This window comes from Ambystoma mexicanum, chromosome 6p (genome assembly GCF_040938575.1).
Source record: "Ambystoma mexicanum isolate Mex_15411 chromosome 6p, UKY_AmexF1_1, whole genome shotgun sequence".
Taxonomy (NCBI): Eukaryota; Metazoa; Chordata; class Amphibia; order Caudata; family Ambystomatidae; genus Ambystoma; species Ambystoma mexicanum.
The window spans coordinates 765,731,974-765,747,292 of NC_090935.1; the positions used below are offsets into that span (position 1 = coordinate 765,731,974).

General features: G+C 47.8%; 1 protein-coding gene across 6 annotated transcripts in view; it reads right to left on the minus strand.

Moving 5' to 3' along the window:
• KIAA0825 (KIAA0825 ortholog) overlaps positions 1–15,319 on the minus strand; it is a 2,662,507-nt gene that overhangs the window by 1,541,948 nt on the left and 1,105,240 nt on the right. For all 6 annotated transcript variants that reach the window (XM_069627636.1, XM_069627637.1, XM_069627638.1 and 3 more), the window contains one exon: positions 328–513. In XM_069627636.1, coding sequence (XP_069483737.1) covers positions 328–513 — 186 coding nt within the window. The remainder of the gene's footprint in view (positions 1–327; positions 514–15,319) is intronic.

Genomic DNA, 15,319 nt, shown 5'->3' on the forward strand with positions numbered 1-15,319 from the left:
AGAAAAGTCTGCACCTGGATGATATTTCAAAAGACAAGGATTCTGTGGGAGAAGGTTATCCAATAAAATAATATGTTTAAGCAAGTTTGATTAAAAATGCTTTTGAACACCTTTTCACATAAATTGCCAACAAGTTAGACATTTGAAAAGGTCAACGACTAACAGGCAAACCACTGTTTAAAATAAATGCAGAATCAAATTATGCTAGTTCAGTACAGCAGAGTTTAGGATTAAAGTCAGAACAGTGTATGATCATTTAACTATACATGTAGGTCTCCAAATGAAAAAAAACATAGCAAACATTAGGCAAAAAAAAGAAGCTAGTACCTTGGATGTGACGTGTCTTTCCTTTGACATTCATGCCGATATCTGGATAGCAAGGATTGTACACCGTTTCGGCAGATAATTCTTTAACTCTATCTTCCAGCCACAACAAAAGTTTTACCAGTTGGGATAAAAACCTTTGTTGATCGGAATTTAGGCAAAAACCTCTTTCCTTTTGATAATTGGTGTCTAATAAAACAAAAATAAAATGAGATTATTACACAAACTATAAGTGATGAGGGGCAAGGCAATGAATAAGAGTTTGATTGTGTGGCACATAACCTTCATGTAAGGACTGGTGCTATATACCAAAAGAAAAGGATTGCAATTAAATATACTTTGGAAATTGTCAACTTATAAATTAAACTGGTGGTCTCAATTTTCTACCAATCCTACACCTGTACAGTGAAAACTAATCTTTGCCAACATGATAGGAAGTCATACAGTTTAACAAGCATAGCCATGCTCTCCAATGTCCAGAACTAAACCTGCAAAGCCACCCATATTTTAGATAGCGCTCGCCTTCTTAGTTCTGCAAGTGTAAATATGTCTATCTTCTATTAGCATCCAAGGGAAAGGCACCAGCGAATCAGGTGCCCGGGAACATGACTGAATCCATTAACCAAAGAGTGTTCCATACCAAGCCCCTCACCTCTCTTGTAGCACACCATCTTCTTTTCTGCCCTGGCCCCAGAAATTACTTCCCATTAAATCCCCGGATTCCCATCTCTCGCCCCTACCCAGACCACTTACCTGCACTCCCGCTAGTCGGTTCTGCCGCTCACCAGCCAACACAATGAATATATTAAAGTGATTCAGTGTGATCCTCCTTTAATACTCCCAAAGGCGGCCATGTTGGTTTGCGAATTTGTAAAAAAAGTGAAATCAGGATGCATGCTTCATGCAAACCAATTTCCCTTTAAAAAGGTCAATTTGCATCTACCTCAGAATTTGCCAGGGTGCTCATAGCTTCAATGGCCACGTAGGGGGGGGGGGGGTGATTTGCCAGCTTCTAATGGATCAAAGCTATTCGTGAAGGCCCGCAGTATCAACTCTGGCTAGCTGGAAATTAATGGTTGACAAAGCACCCCTGTGCTACCATTGACACTATATAAATTAATTCAGGGAATTAATCTGTGTGCACTTAGGTCCCAACAGCAATGAAGTCTTCTTTATTCATCATATATGTCTACATTCATATTTTTCAGATGACTATTGACAAATTCTCTCCACCACAAACAAGAGAGAGAGAGAGTGTGGGTGTGTATGTGTAGGGAGGGGGCAGAAGAGGCAAGGGGGCAGTGTTAGGGGTAAAGAACAGATTTTTTTAATGTGGGAAGTGAACCACCAATCAGGGCGGTTTTTAGCGTAGTCCTTAAATCATTGTTCTTTAATTTTCCCTTGTCTGACATTATTTTAAGTAGGAGGCATAACAAAGACATGAACATGTTTTTTGTAACTCAGCGAGTCAAAACTGTCAGTTTCTTTACATGTCCAAATGCATGTAGTTGACGAGAGGAAAGCTATTTTCTTGACTAACGTTGATCAGGCCGCCACTATTAAACAACTGTAAGAAACTCGAGAATCTTTCTTAATCTCATTCTAACCATCACTCTACCAATATTACAAGAAAAAGGTATTTTTTCCTGGTGGTTTGCGGTCCATATTTCGGAAATTCCTCATATTCTGGTTTTCTCACTGTGTGCATAATACATCTTCAAAAGATTCAGAGCCTGCCAGTCCATTGCATAGCTTCAGTGAATTAGATCATATGTCAATTGACTGCTGCATCATGCTGCTTGCATTTGCTCACAGTGGAGTTAAAAATCAAATCAATTCACACAATATTTAGCAGGCCTAGACAAATCCTTAAGCACCCATTAGACCTGCAGTTCGAGTAACTCCTTTTACCTATTCAACCTAAGGTAAAGGCACTCGACCCATGATTTTAATGGTATAATATTTTTTGTATAGGAAAAATATAGTGGCACATGATGAAACATTACCAGAAATGTTAACTTGCTGTGGCAATATTCTCTACTTACTGACATGTTGGAACACAATTTCCTATAGACCACAGAGAATACAAGATGACGGTTCAGTGCGCAAACAAGACGCTGATGACCAGGATGTGGAGAGAGAGGCGTCCACACTCGGTCCTACCATGACAAACCAGGAGAAAAGCGGGCAGAGCAGAGGTCCAGGGGAGTGCAGGAGTCTGACAGCGTGGTCGAAGGAAGACGCATCGCCTGCAAGGGACCAACAACTGTGGAGCTGCCGCAGCGCGCCAGAGAACCAGTGAAGCTGCACAAGACCCGAAAACAGAGAGAGACGATCCTGATACCAACCAGGAGACGCCGAGTCCAACCCTGAAGGTACATAGGTTAATGGAATGGTTGGTTGGAGCGCCAAAGGGTCGCAGAGGCAACAGGAGGGGAACCAAGGAAAGGTTTCCCAATACAGGGAAAAGAGGGAAAATCCCCATAGTATATCAAAGGACACTAATAATCAAGCAGAAGAAAGCATAGAGAACAGGGTCTGGGACACTCAACCAAAAAGGAAGATTGTTTCCAGTCATCTTCCTTGTGGCAGTACTTGGTGAAGGAGTGAGCCAAGTCTGGCGAAGAAAAACAAAGAGAAATATGGGTCTAGGACCCGAACCCACAAATGAAGATCAACATAATAAATTTTCTTCGTGGCAGTACCTGGTGTGCCATACTGAACATAGTGTATGAAAAGCCAGGGCAAGGGAGTCATTCCCCCTGGTGCCATGAACTGTGAAACAAAGTGTAAGAAGAGCGGGGGGCGCTCGCAAGTCCAAGCAAGATGGCCACAGGGGGGGGATGAGGCTCTCATCAATGTGAGCGATCGTGATGCTTATTTACCCGCTCTGAGTTACACCATCGTCTGGCAAAATATGCGGGGTGAGAGCCTTAGGCTTTGTGAAGGGCTTACCTTTGGAGCGTGCTGCGACTTGGCATGCCGTGGATATCGCAGATGTGATCTGGAGCTGTCTCGCGGGGCTCCACGCTCCCCGCTCGCAGTGACCTTGCATGTTACGCCCTAGTTGCAGCTGCCCACTGGCCCAGTATAACGCAAGCTCGCTGCCTGAAGCTATCACTGCATCCCGACGGGCTTCCCGTCTGACAGGAGGATCGACCGAACCAGGAGACTGTCACCACTAATATCGCTAATGAGCGGCAACAAGATGCCGATCCACCATTTTGTCACCCACACATAGAAAGCTGAGGGGTGGGCGACCGCATTGGCTGGGGTCTGCCTATGATCTTGGCAACATGCTGCTGCGCCGCGATACCTGGAGGTGTCGCCATCACCGCTAATACGGAATGGGAGCTGTTGGCAATGCATATGCTCCGCTGAAGATCCCATTCACCAGTCAAATGTTTTCTTTCTGAAGTGGCAGTGCTCCTCTACATCCCTTCACCAGGTGACTCCTGCCTTGCTCCTGCTTATGCTGTTGGTTTGAGAGGCCTGTCCTGGCAAGCCATTCTCTAAGGGCTGTTGGTCCTCATTATAGCGCTGCCCTGTGGTCCTGTGCCTGCCTCTCTGGTGAGCTCCGACATCCCTCGCTGGCACCCGTGTGTGTAGGGAGGCAGTGTGCACTCACTCTCTATACCACGCCTCATGTGCCCTAAGCAGTACCTGCAGACAGGTGTTTGGTGGGCAAGGGTATGGTGGGGCCTCCGCTGACCTTATTTCAAAACTAGGGACTACAGGAATAAACACACTCCAGTCAGCCCTGGTTAAAACATACACAACATAAAATAAAGACTGGGTGCTCTTCACTACTACAGGAGACCACGCCACATAAGGAGAGGTTTGTGCAGAGAGAAAACATCCATTTTACTCTTTGATTACAAAAGGTCAATTGATTATTAATTTTCAAAAAACACAACACTAATCACAATTAAAACTACAATGAATAGTTCAAGATAAAACTAACAGTTAATACCTTATTAAACAAAGACTGATATGCAAATGGATATTTCCCATCTGGGAAAGGTACAGTGAGCAAAAAGCGTGTGCTGCAAACTCATCTCAGAACAGGTTATCATGCCATGTTCTTTCTGGAGAGGAGCGCCTGCTACCTTTTTTGAAATATTTGAAAGAAACTTGGGGTTGGTCACCCCGAGTTACCTGGGGGCAACCAGACGTGGACTCCCTGCTCACTGTGCTCAGAGAGACAAAGCTTCACCTCACTGATGAGGCCCAACAATGCTGAAACACGTGTATGGGGTTGCTTTTGGTACTCTTATTCAGAGAGGAATTGCCATAGCATTTCGGTGCTGGACTGCCCATGTGGGCGGGACAAAGATTGATATGCAAATGGATATTTCCCATCTGTGAAAGGTACAGTGAGCAAAAAGCGTGTGCTGCAAACTCTCATCTCAGAACAGGTTATCATGCCATGTTCTTTCTGGAGAGGAGCGCCTGCTACCTTTTTTGAAATATTGCCTTATTAAACTGATACTTAATACATGAACATAATCAAGAATTAAATTCAACATTAAAACACGGACAAAATACAGAAAGAGTACATTATTCAAACTACAATTATTAATTCATACAGTGCAGCTAATTTAATGTATAGCTAAAACAAGGTGACAATCTATTACAGTTTCTCTAGCCTTCTAAATAAGACTAGCTGCTATCCAGCATGTTTCATTCCTATCAAAATGTTCAATAAAATTATAGGATCTTTCTTCAGGGGAATTCTGTTTAGATTCTGTGTCATCGTGAGGAAAACAACCTCAGAAGGGAAGTTGCTGACTCCTTTTTAGGCCTATGGTATCCCCTGTATCATGAAATACATAAGAGCAACTGATTAGTAGTTTGTTGTCATTTACTTGACATTTTATGAGGAACGCTATGGGGCCTCCGCTGACACCTTGCTTTAAGGATCCTCTGCAGCAACCATGCTCCTCTACGCTGCTTAACCTCTGTTGCTGCACGCTGGTTCTTGGATGACCGGCAGTGCCACTGTAATCTCCTCATTTGGGTGCTTTTCTGCTGGCCTTGGCATTGGATGCTTGCTGTAGCCGCTGACTGCATGTGATGGGTGTAACACCCTGTAATCTACAGGGGACTTCTGCCGCAGTACCACGCTGCGCCCTTGGCTCTCTGGAATCCACACCTCAAGCCAGCATTTAATCCCAAACCATGCATGCTTGGCCTGCTGTGGAGACTGATTTTACCACCCGAGGATACGGTTATCGAGGATCCCAGTAGCTATGACCTGGGACTCTGTCACTTATGCAGATCAACTCGCCACGCAACCAAAATGGATTTTTCAACTCAACTTCAACAGATCCTTGCCGAAATGAAAATGTATTTATTTATTTATTTCCATTTATAAAGCGCACAACAGCCCTAGGGCATTGTGGCGCTGTTACAGAGTATTCGCTTAGGTACAGGCATAATGGTGAGGGCCTTGAACAGTATACGTTCTTTGACTGGGAGCTAGTGGGCGTCTTGTCTAGCCTGCTAGATATGCTCTCTCCTAGGGATACTGAGTGCAGCTCTGAGAGCATGGGTTTGAGTAATTTGTTAAGGTTCTTGGAGGAGGTGCCTAGGAGGAGGACATTACAATAGTCCAGTTTTGCACCTACGGTGGCCCTAGCAATGTTGAGACCGTTTTTGGAGGAGAGGTGGGGTTTTACAGCATTAATTATTTTAGTTGTGAGCGCTGCTGCTGATGTGATGTAACTGACTTGTCTATCCATGGACAAAGTCGAATCAAGGTATACTCCCAAGGTTTTTACCGCAGCAGAGACTTTGATAACAGTGTTCTCTATGCTGAAATTGCTGTATTTACTGTCTAGTTTGTTCAACGTCTCCTTGGGACCTACTAGTAGGATTTCCGTTTTGTCCCCATTGAGACATAAACCATTGGCCGCCTGGATAAGTGCATATGTCTTTTGTAGGGTTCTGAGGTCCTTCTCATAATCACCTGATAGTGGAAGAAGAATTTGTGTGTCGTCGGCATAATTGGTGAAGGTTATGTCAAATTCTTCTAGGTCCTTGAATAAAGGTAAGGGGAAAAGATTATAGAGGGTGGGGGATGTGCATGAGCCTTGTGGCACTCCACAGCCGATGGGTGATGGAGTGGCAGATGCCTGGTCTGAGAAGACCCTCATGGCTCGTCCTTCCAGAAAGGATGTAATCCAAGTGGTGGCTTCGGGAGAGAAGTGAGCAGAGTCTGTGAGATGTTTGCCTAGGATCTTGTGGTCCACCAAGTCGAAGGCAGCCAACAGCTCTAAGAGCAGAAGAAGCGCCAACTTAACCTTGTCCATGTTTTTTAGTAGCTGATTTTTTAAGTCTAGCAGAGCTGACTCTGTGTCACGTCGAGGGCAAAAACATGACTGCCTCTTTCCAAGATATTGTGCGTTTCCAAGTAGGCCTGGATTTGTAAATACGCAGCCTTATCTGGAATTTTCAGCAAGAATGGCCCAGTAGTGATAGGCCTGTTATTGTTTGGGGAGTCTGGGTCCAATGTGGACTTTTTTAGTAAAGGCCGAATCCAGGCTTCCTTGAGCAAGGAGGGTACAGTGCCAGAGGCGAACGATGCATTAATAAATGCTGTGATAAAGGGAGTTAGTTTTACCACACAATTTTTGATTAGGCTTGCTGGGCAGATGTCACCCTTGCACAGTGATGGTTTAATGTGCTCCATAATTAGTAAGACCTTGCGTATGGTTACTTCCTTGAAGGTAAAAGGTATTGGGGCCTCTAAGTCAGGAGGGTCACATGGACCAGGCTCAAAGCCGGTGTGTGTTGGGAGAGCAGCCTTGGGAAGGTTGTTTAGGTTAGACTTAATTTTCTCCTGAAGTAGGTTAATCTTGCCTAGCCTGGCGTGCTGGATGTCATTACACCATTTCTCATCTTTCACAGTCTGTTGTGTAGACATGGGGGGTGGGGAGGACTACAAGTTCATTGAAGATTTGGTTTGTCGATCCTGAGATTATATATGGCAGCTTTCGCTGTGGCAATGGCCTTTTTATATTGCTTGGCAATTGTGAGGTAAGTATCTTGTGTGGAGATAGAGGGGCAGGTTTGCCATTTGTATTAAGCTTGCCTTTTAAGTGATTTTAAGTCAAGTAGATCTTGGCTGTACCAGGAGTTGGCATGTTTAATACGTTTGGCTCTTTTTTTCTCTAGTGGGGCAATAGCATCTACCGATTCTTTGAGGATGGAGTTGTAGAGATCAACCAATTCTGTGGGGTTGTTAGAGAGAGGGCGAGCTAATGCTTCTAGAAGGGGGAGAATTCTGTCTTTGGTGAGAAGCTTTTTTGATCTAGCCATGGCGGCGGGCACAGGAAGGCTTTGTTTAGCTGCTATTCTGGAAGGAATGTGGAAGTGTAAAAGGTGGTGGTCGGTCCACGTACATGGGGTGTTGGAATGGATGTCCACATCACAATTGCGGTTGACTAACCAGTCCAGAATTCGACCTTTGTTATGTGCTATCTACTTTCTGGATAAAACCCAGGTCCAGGAGAGCCTTGGCAAAGGCTTTGCCTTTTTTGTCATTTGTGTCTTTAAATCCGAGATTGAAGTCTCCAAGGAGGGCGGCTCTGGTGTTAGTTTTAAGGGTACTGCCTACGAGGTGTAAGATGTTGGCTTGGAAGTCAAGAAGGGGGCCAGGAGCGCGGTAGACTAAATGTAGTGTCATAGTGTCGTTAGGGGGAAAAGACATTTTTACAGACAGAGCGTCAAAGTTGTCTGCAGTAGTGGACTTCATTTGTCTGGCCTTGAGAGTTTCTTAAACAATGAGGGCGACCCCACCTCCCTTGTAGGCATTTCTATCCTGATGGAAGATAGAATACCCTGGAGGTAGGGATTGACAAATGGTTGGACCAGAGGCTTCGTGTAGCCAGGTTTCTGTGATGGCTAGCGCGTCAAGATCCAGATCAGTGATGAGGTCATGGGTCTCTGTGGCGTGGGCTTGCATAGAACGTGTATTAATGAGTGCAAGTTGGATTTGAGTAGTGGTATTGTGACTTGTTGTTGCTTTGGTTGTAGCAGTGGGACCCTTGGCGTTTGGGTCTAGGGTTTTAGGCCTGAGAATAGTTGCAGGTGATGGCAGATGTTGATGTTGTTTGACTGGGTGTGTGTTGACAAAGGATGATGACCGGGCCGAGCAAGTTCCTAGTCTTTGGTTTCTCAGGTGTAGGGGTAAAGGGAGAATATGCATCTGTGCTCCAGGTGGGAGAAAGGGTGGTTAGGATTGGTATTAAGATTGGTGCTAGGGTGGATTTCGTAGTGACTGAGTTGGGTGCACCTATGATGAGTGGGGGGGAGGAAACAGTTAAGATAACAATTACAAAGCATGGTCAGATTTCAAGTACAGGCAGTTGTATACATTGGGCACATTAACGCCCTGCTAAATTAGGGCACAATGGTGATGGTCACCGTTACAGCAGATATGCAGAATCGACAGCTAGATCCGGTAATGTGGGCTGGGCTGGTTGACGAAAATGTTATTGGACACTGGTGGCATTCTTTAGGGGTGGCAGAGCAGCTGTCGGTTTTTACAAGATGATATAGTTGTGCTTCTCTGGTGTGGATGTAGATAGGGGAGGGCACAAGTGGCTATAGGTGTAAGAATATGCACATAAATTCAGAGGCTAAAGGTAATTAGCAGGCATAGTGACTTACGTCCAAAGGAACACGTAGCCTTGGAGTCGAAGGCTGCATGATGAATGGTAGCGTGGAAGAGTGTCTCGATGAACAGAGGCAGCCATGATGGGAGGAGGGGATATTCAGGCGGTAAAGTCCATGCACGGACAGGCACAGACAGGTCTGTGCCTTGGTGGAGTGCCTTTGTGGGCAGGCTGGCTGAACGCCTTCCGGTGCAGCCTATCGGCCGAAATGCAGCAGAGGGCCCAATCACGAAGAGAACGCTGTTGCTAGGCAATGGTGTAAACAAATAGTACGGCCGCCAATGATATATATGATATATATAAATGATAAACCAGAGTATGCAGGAAACTGAAGGTTCCATACAGGACAGCGCTAAGAAACTGAAAGACATGAATACGCGCCTACATGCCCAGGAAGAACGCACAATGGATAATGAGAGGGATATAAGTACACTGGAAGACAACCAGGATTCCGTGGCGATGGATGTTGATGCCCTCATCTGGGAAGTGCAGCGGCTGGGAGCGAAAGACGGGGATCAGGAAAATCATTCCTGTCGGAATGATATACGTCTGGTGGGGGTGCCAGAGTCTGAAGAAGGAGCCGATATGGAAGACTTCCCATATGATCTCTTTTGCGATAACTTCCAACTGTCAGATCCCAGATGATACACCATTGAAAGAGTGCACAGAGCCCCAATTCCAAAGCCCAATCCTGGTGACCGCCCGCGGGTATCATGGCACGCCGACTCAACTTCCAGCATAAGGTGGCGATCTTGAAAGCGTTCCGGATGGCCGGCACATTTCAATTACAGGGATCGACTGTGCGCATCTTTAATGACTACTTCATCAAGGTGTACAAATGGCGTAGAGGGTTTTCTCCTCTTTTTGAAGTCCTGAAGAATATGGATCACAGACACTACCTCAGATTCCAGGCCATTTTCTCCATCCGGGTAGATAAGAAATGGCACGCATTCGATGATCCGGGTGAGTCCTGGAAGTTCTTGAAGGCTCATGATCTGGTGGCCTCTGACCATTTACCAAAATATGCGAGCGGTATGAATACTGCTCAAAAGGATGCTCATACACAGCCTGAGTCCCTGGCCCGTCATGAGTTGAAGAAGGTTGACCGGCGCCCCAGGGGCTTTGGACGTAAACACAACAACCGCTCAACGAAATGACAGTGAGTGCCTCTGTTTCTCTACTTGGCTGGGGTCATGTGTGGGCTTGACAACCAGGAGAAGGGCTAACTTTTTTGTCTCCCCCAGCAAGTGTCGCAAAATATGGGGCAGTCTGACGCACATCGAGCTGGGTGCGATACCGCCATGGCCGAGGGAATCGTCGGCAGGCTGCTGTGGTTCTGGCGGGATACCTATATCGTGCTAACAGAGCGGGCCAACCCAGACGCACTGCCTTTATGACTCTCACCCTTTTCTTTTTTTTAGGGGAATTAACGCTTTACTTTTCTTCTAGAGCTTGTCACCTGTGGCTCTATGACCCCCCTCAAGAATATGCATATTCATGTTCGGATATGCATTTTTATTGCAATTTGACTGGCCTCTGTATGGTTCTTTTGATGTTGGAGGGCTTAGTGGGTTCATCTGTACATCCCCTTTTACCGACACATGGGTTCTGACACTGTTGTATTGGGGTCAGGTTTCGGGACCCCAATGTTCCTGGTTATGGTTTTTGGTTAGGTTTATTATTTGGGGATTTCCCTTGTCGTATTCATACTGCACACATCTGAGGTTTGCTTCAGATGATGGCTATCTCACATGGCTTTTCACATGTGGCCGACCACCGGAGTCTGCACAGGCATACTCACCTACACAGACACTATGGCATCTTTAACATGCATCTCACTTAACATCCAGGGTCTGGGTCACCGCATTAAATGCAGAAGGCTCCTCAACTATATGAGAGACCTGCAGGGAGATGTCATCTTCCTGCAAGAGACACACCTTGATGAGAAGGAATCTGAGAAGTTGGGGAGGGCTGGGTGGGCATGGCGGCTCACTCATCGTTCCATAGAAAACAAGGGGTTTTGATACTGGTACATAAGCGGGTCCCACTGAAGGTGCATGGTACTACAACAGATACTGAGGGCCGCTTTGTATTAATACATGGACTGCTTCATTCCCAGCGCATTACCCACTTATATATGCCCCTGACCGATTCTCCAGAGTTTTTCACTCATACATTTACGACAGGCGCACCTTACATGGGGCACATTGCACTTATTGGAGGGGACCTGAATGTAGCTATAGTACCAGACCTGGATAGATATAAACCATCTGCTGTGCGAAACAGTGCTCCCTGAAGAAAGTTGCCATACTCGGCACTTGATGCTGGACCTCAGACTGCTAGATGTCTGGAAGCACCTACACAAGTCTGATCCAGACTACACATTCCACTCCAATCTCCATCACTGCTACTCTCACCTCAATAACTGGCTTCTCCCAGCCAATCTGATTCCCACCATCAATTTATGATTTATCTTGCCGATGACACTGTCTGATCATGTGCCAGTTCTCATGTGCATCAAAATCCCAACAAAACCCAACAAAATCCTGAGGTCCCTGTTAACTGTATCTCAAACACATCAATGAAGGATGCGACACCGGAGCTTGTATTCATACGTATCTCTTTATGAACATCCAAGTATCAACTGACTTTCCCTTTCCCAACTCCTCCCCTTCCTTTCTCGTCATCCCGCTTCCCGCTGAGAAGCATCTCTGTCCCTTAAAGGGGCAGGGACCTGTAACATCACCCCCGGACAAATGTTCAAAGGTCGGGCTTAACACTCTTTGACTAAATGAGCGGGTCTTCTGATCACTAGCTGAGGGCGTTTGTGCCTTTCACTGTGTCCTGCCGTTCCTGGTGTCTCAGGTGTGTCTTGCACTTACTGTCGGACACCCTATGGGGGGATCCACATGTCATCTCGCAAGCCCCTTGGTTCACGGTCTAGTTCTGCAGGGGGTAATTCAAATTCCTCTCTTTTGATGAGGTGTTTAAACTGCAAACTGTTCGTTGTGACTTCACGGTCCGAGTTTTGGGCCGTTACCATGGTTCCTTTGACGGCAACAACGTTGAGCGGTTTCTGCGAGTATCTTTCATCGGTCTTCCTTGTCATGGCTTGTTGAACGAGGACCTAATCCCCTACTTGGAGGTCTTTGGGCACAGTTCTCCTTCGCATGTCAGAGTCCGCCTTTACTCGTTCTTTCCTCTCTGTGTCTCTTCTTATGATTTCTGCGTTTCCTTCCTCTTGTGCGCTGGTGTTCCTTACGATGCAAGTGTGAACATCATAGTGCATCATCAGTTCTGCGGGTGTCTTGGTGGTGGCCTCATGCGGCGTGTTCCGACAGTCCCGCAGTAGCCTGCCCAGTGCTTGATGTGGGTTGGTGCCTTCTATGTGGGCCCTTTGGACTGTCTTTTTGTTGGAGGCAATGAATCATTCGGCCATTCCATTGGCCTGCGGCCATCCAGGGGTAATTCTTTGGTGTGTGAAACCCATGTGTTTTGCGAAGGCCACAAATTCATGGCTGTTGAACGGGGGTCCATTGTCCGATTTGATGGACTGTGGGATGCCCCACTCAATGAGTACTTCATTGAATGTCGCAGCCACTTGAGTATGCTGTAGTTGTCTTCCTCTTGACAACAGGGAATCTTGAATATTCGTCAATGAATAGCAAAAGATATTCGCCTGACTCCATCAGCTCATGAAAGTCGACCGCTACTCTGTCCCATGGCCGAACTGGTATGTGCGTCGGCTGTAGTGGGGCTTCCGCTCTTTCTGTGCATTGATATGGCAGGCAGTTCTTGACCCAACTGTCTACCAATGAGTCCATGTAGGGAAACCATACGTGGCATCTCAGCTGCCTTTTCGTATTGTCAGCTCCTCGGTGCCCTTCATGTGCCCTTTTAATAACCTCAGCTCTGAGCATCGCGGGGATGATTAGTCGACACCCCCTCAGTAGAAGGAACAAGTTACTTACCTGTAACTGTTGTTCTCCAGCATGGGTCTGGCATGGATTCACATGCTCATGAATATTCCCCGTCGTCAGGCTGGGAATCCTCGGTAAAGAAAAAATCAGTATCAGTTTCGTTTCTGATCTGTCTTTCCTAGTAGTAACCAATCACTGATCTCTGCGTCATACTGACCACAGCCAATGACTGCCCTCTACCTAAGCCCCGCCTCTGGCAGCCATCTTCAGATTTGGTAGCACGTGAGGTGGCAGTATGACCAAGTGAAGAGCCGCAGAGGGGTAGGCGGGAGGGTTCGCATGTGAATCCATGCCAGACCCATGCTGGAGAACAACAGTTACAGGTAAGTAACTTGTTCCTTCTCCAGCATTGGGTCTGGCATGGATTCACATGCTCATGAATATAAGATTAAATAGCAGTACACACATGCACAACCACAGGGGGTGGTAAAAGGCTCAACATTAAGCAATACAAAAACTCAACATTAAGCATCTCTTACCTCCTCACCCGGCTCACCTTAAGCGAACAGGTTGCGCAGCACTGCTTGGCCGACCCTGGACTCCTCCCTGGAATCCCGATCGACGCAGTAGAATCTCGTGAAGGTGTGCGTCGACCTCCACGTAGCAGCCCTGCAGATGTCCAGCAGGGGCACACCAGATAAGAACGCCGTAGTAGCAGCGATCGCTCTGGTCGAATGGGCTCTCGGACGGCCTGGCAGCGGTCGGTTAGCCAACCGGTCACAGTGCATGATGCAGCCGGAGAGCCATCTGGAAATAGAAGACTTCGAGAGAGCCTTCCCTTGATTCACAGGTCCAAAGTTCACGAACAGCTGTGATGTCCTCCGGAAACTCTTCGTGCGGTCCACGTAGAACTTCAGCGCTCTAGCCACATCCAGCGAGTGCAAAGTCCTCTCGGCCGGCGACGAAGGAGACGGGAAGAAAACAGGTAACACCAAGGGCTCGTTAAGATGGAAGTCCAACGGCACCTTGGGCATAAAGGAAGGGTGCGTCCTAAGCACCACCCTAGAGGCATGGAAAGTCAAGTACGGTGCTTTGCAGGATAGGGCCTGGATCTCTCCCACTCGTCGTGCGGAGGTAATGGCCACCAGGAACGCAGTCTTCCACGACACAAACTTCATAGGTGCGGAGTGCATCGGCTCGAATGGGGGCCCCATGAGCCTGGTCAGCACCACGTTAAGTTCCCACGCCAGGGCCGGGGCCTTCACCGGCGGGAACGACCGGAACAGTCCTTTCATAAACTCGTTTACCAGTCGATGGGACCACAGGGACGTCCGTCCTGTGGTTCTGGTATATCTGGAGATCGCCGCCAGATGAATCTTAATGGAGGCATGGGCTAGCCCAGCCTTTGCCAGCGATAGCAGGTACGGCAGCACTTGAGGGGCCGTAATCCGTAGGGGGTTGATCTTCTGTGCTCGGTACCAGATAGAGAACCTCTTCCACTTATGACCGTAGCATTTGAGAGTCGAGGACGCCGTGGCCTTTGCAAGAACCTCTCTGCAATCGGCCAGTATATCGTAGCCTCCAAACTCTAGCGCTGCAGGAGCCAAGCCTGCAGGTTCAGCGACGCCGGGTCGTGGTGGAAGATGGCGCCTCCTTCTCTGGAGAGAAGGTCTGCGTCCGCCGACAGCTTGATGGGAGGGGACGTTGACAAGTCCAGAAGGTCCGGGAACCAGATCTGCCTCGGCCACGCCGGTGCGACAAGGATCATCCTGCACCGGGACCTCTTGAGCTGGTTGATGAGTCGAAGCAGCAACGGCAACGGAGGGAACGCATACAGGTATAGGCCGTCCCAGGGGAACGAGAACGCATCGCCCATGCTTCTCGGCTGGGGAAACCTGCTGGCGAACCTCTTGCACTTCGAGTTCGTCGCTGTTGCAAACAGGTCGATTTGGGATTTGCCCCATCGTCGGAAGAGTTGATCCACCTGATCCTGGCGCAGTTCCCACTCGTGACACGCGCGCAGCTCTCTGCTGAGCGAGTCGACGATGGTGTTGCTTTCTCCTGCCAGGTGGAAGGGAACCAGGAACATCCCCTGGGCGACTGCCCAGTGCCACAGATCCTGTGCCTCCTTGGATAGGGCTGGGGATCTGGTGCCTCCCTGCTTCCGTTTGTAAAACATTGTCGTGATGTTGTCCGTGAAGATCCGCACCACCTTGCCCTTGAGCGACGGGAGGAACGATTTGAGAGCCCAGAACACGGCTCGGAGTTCCGGACGTTTATGTGCAGGAGCCTCTCCTCCGGGAGCCAGAGGCCTCTTGCGTGGAGATCTCCGGTGTGGGTGCCCCAACCTTCCAGGGAGGCGTCCGTCGTCTCCGTCTCCTGGTACGCCGGCGT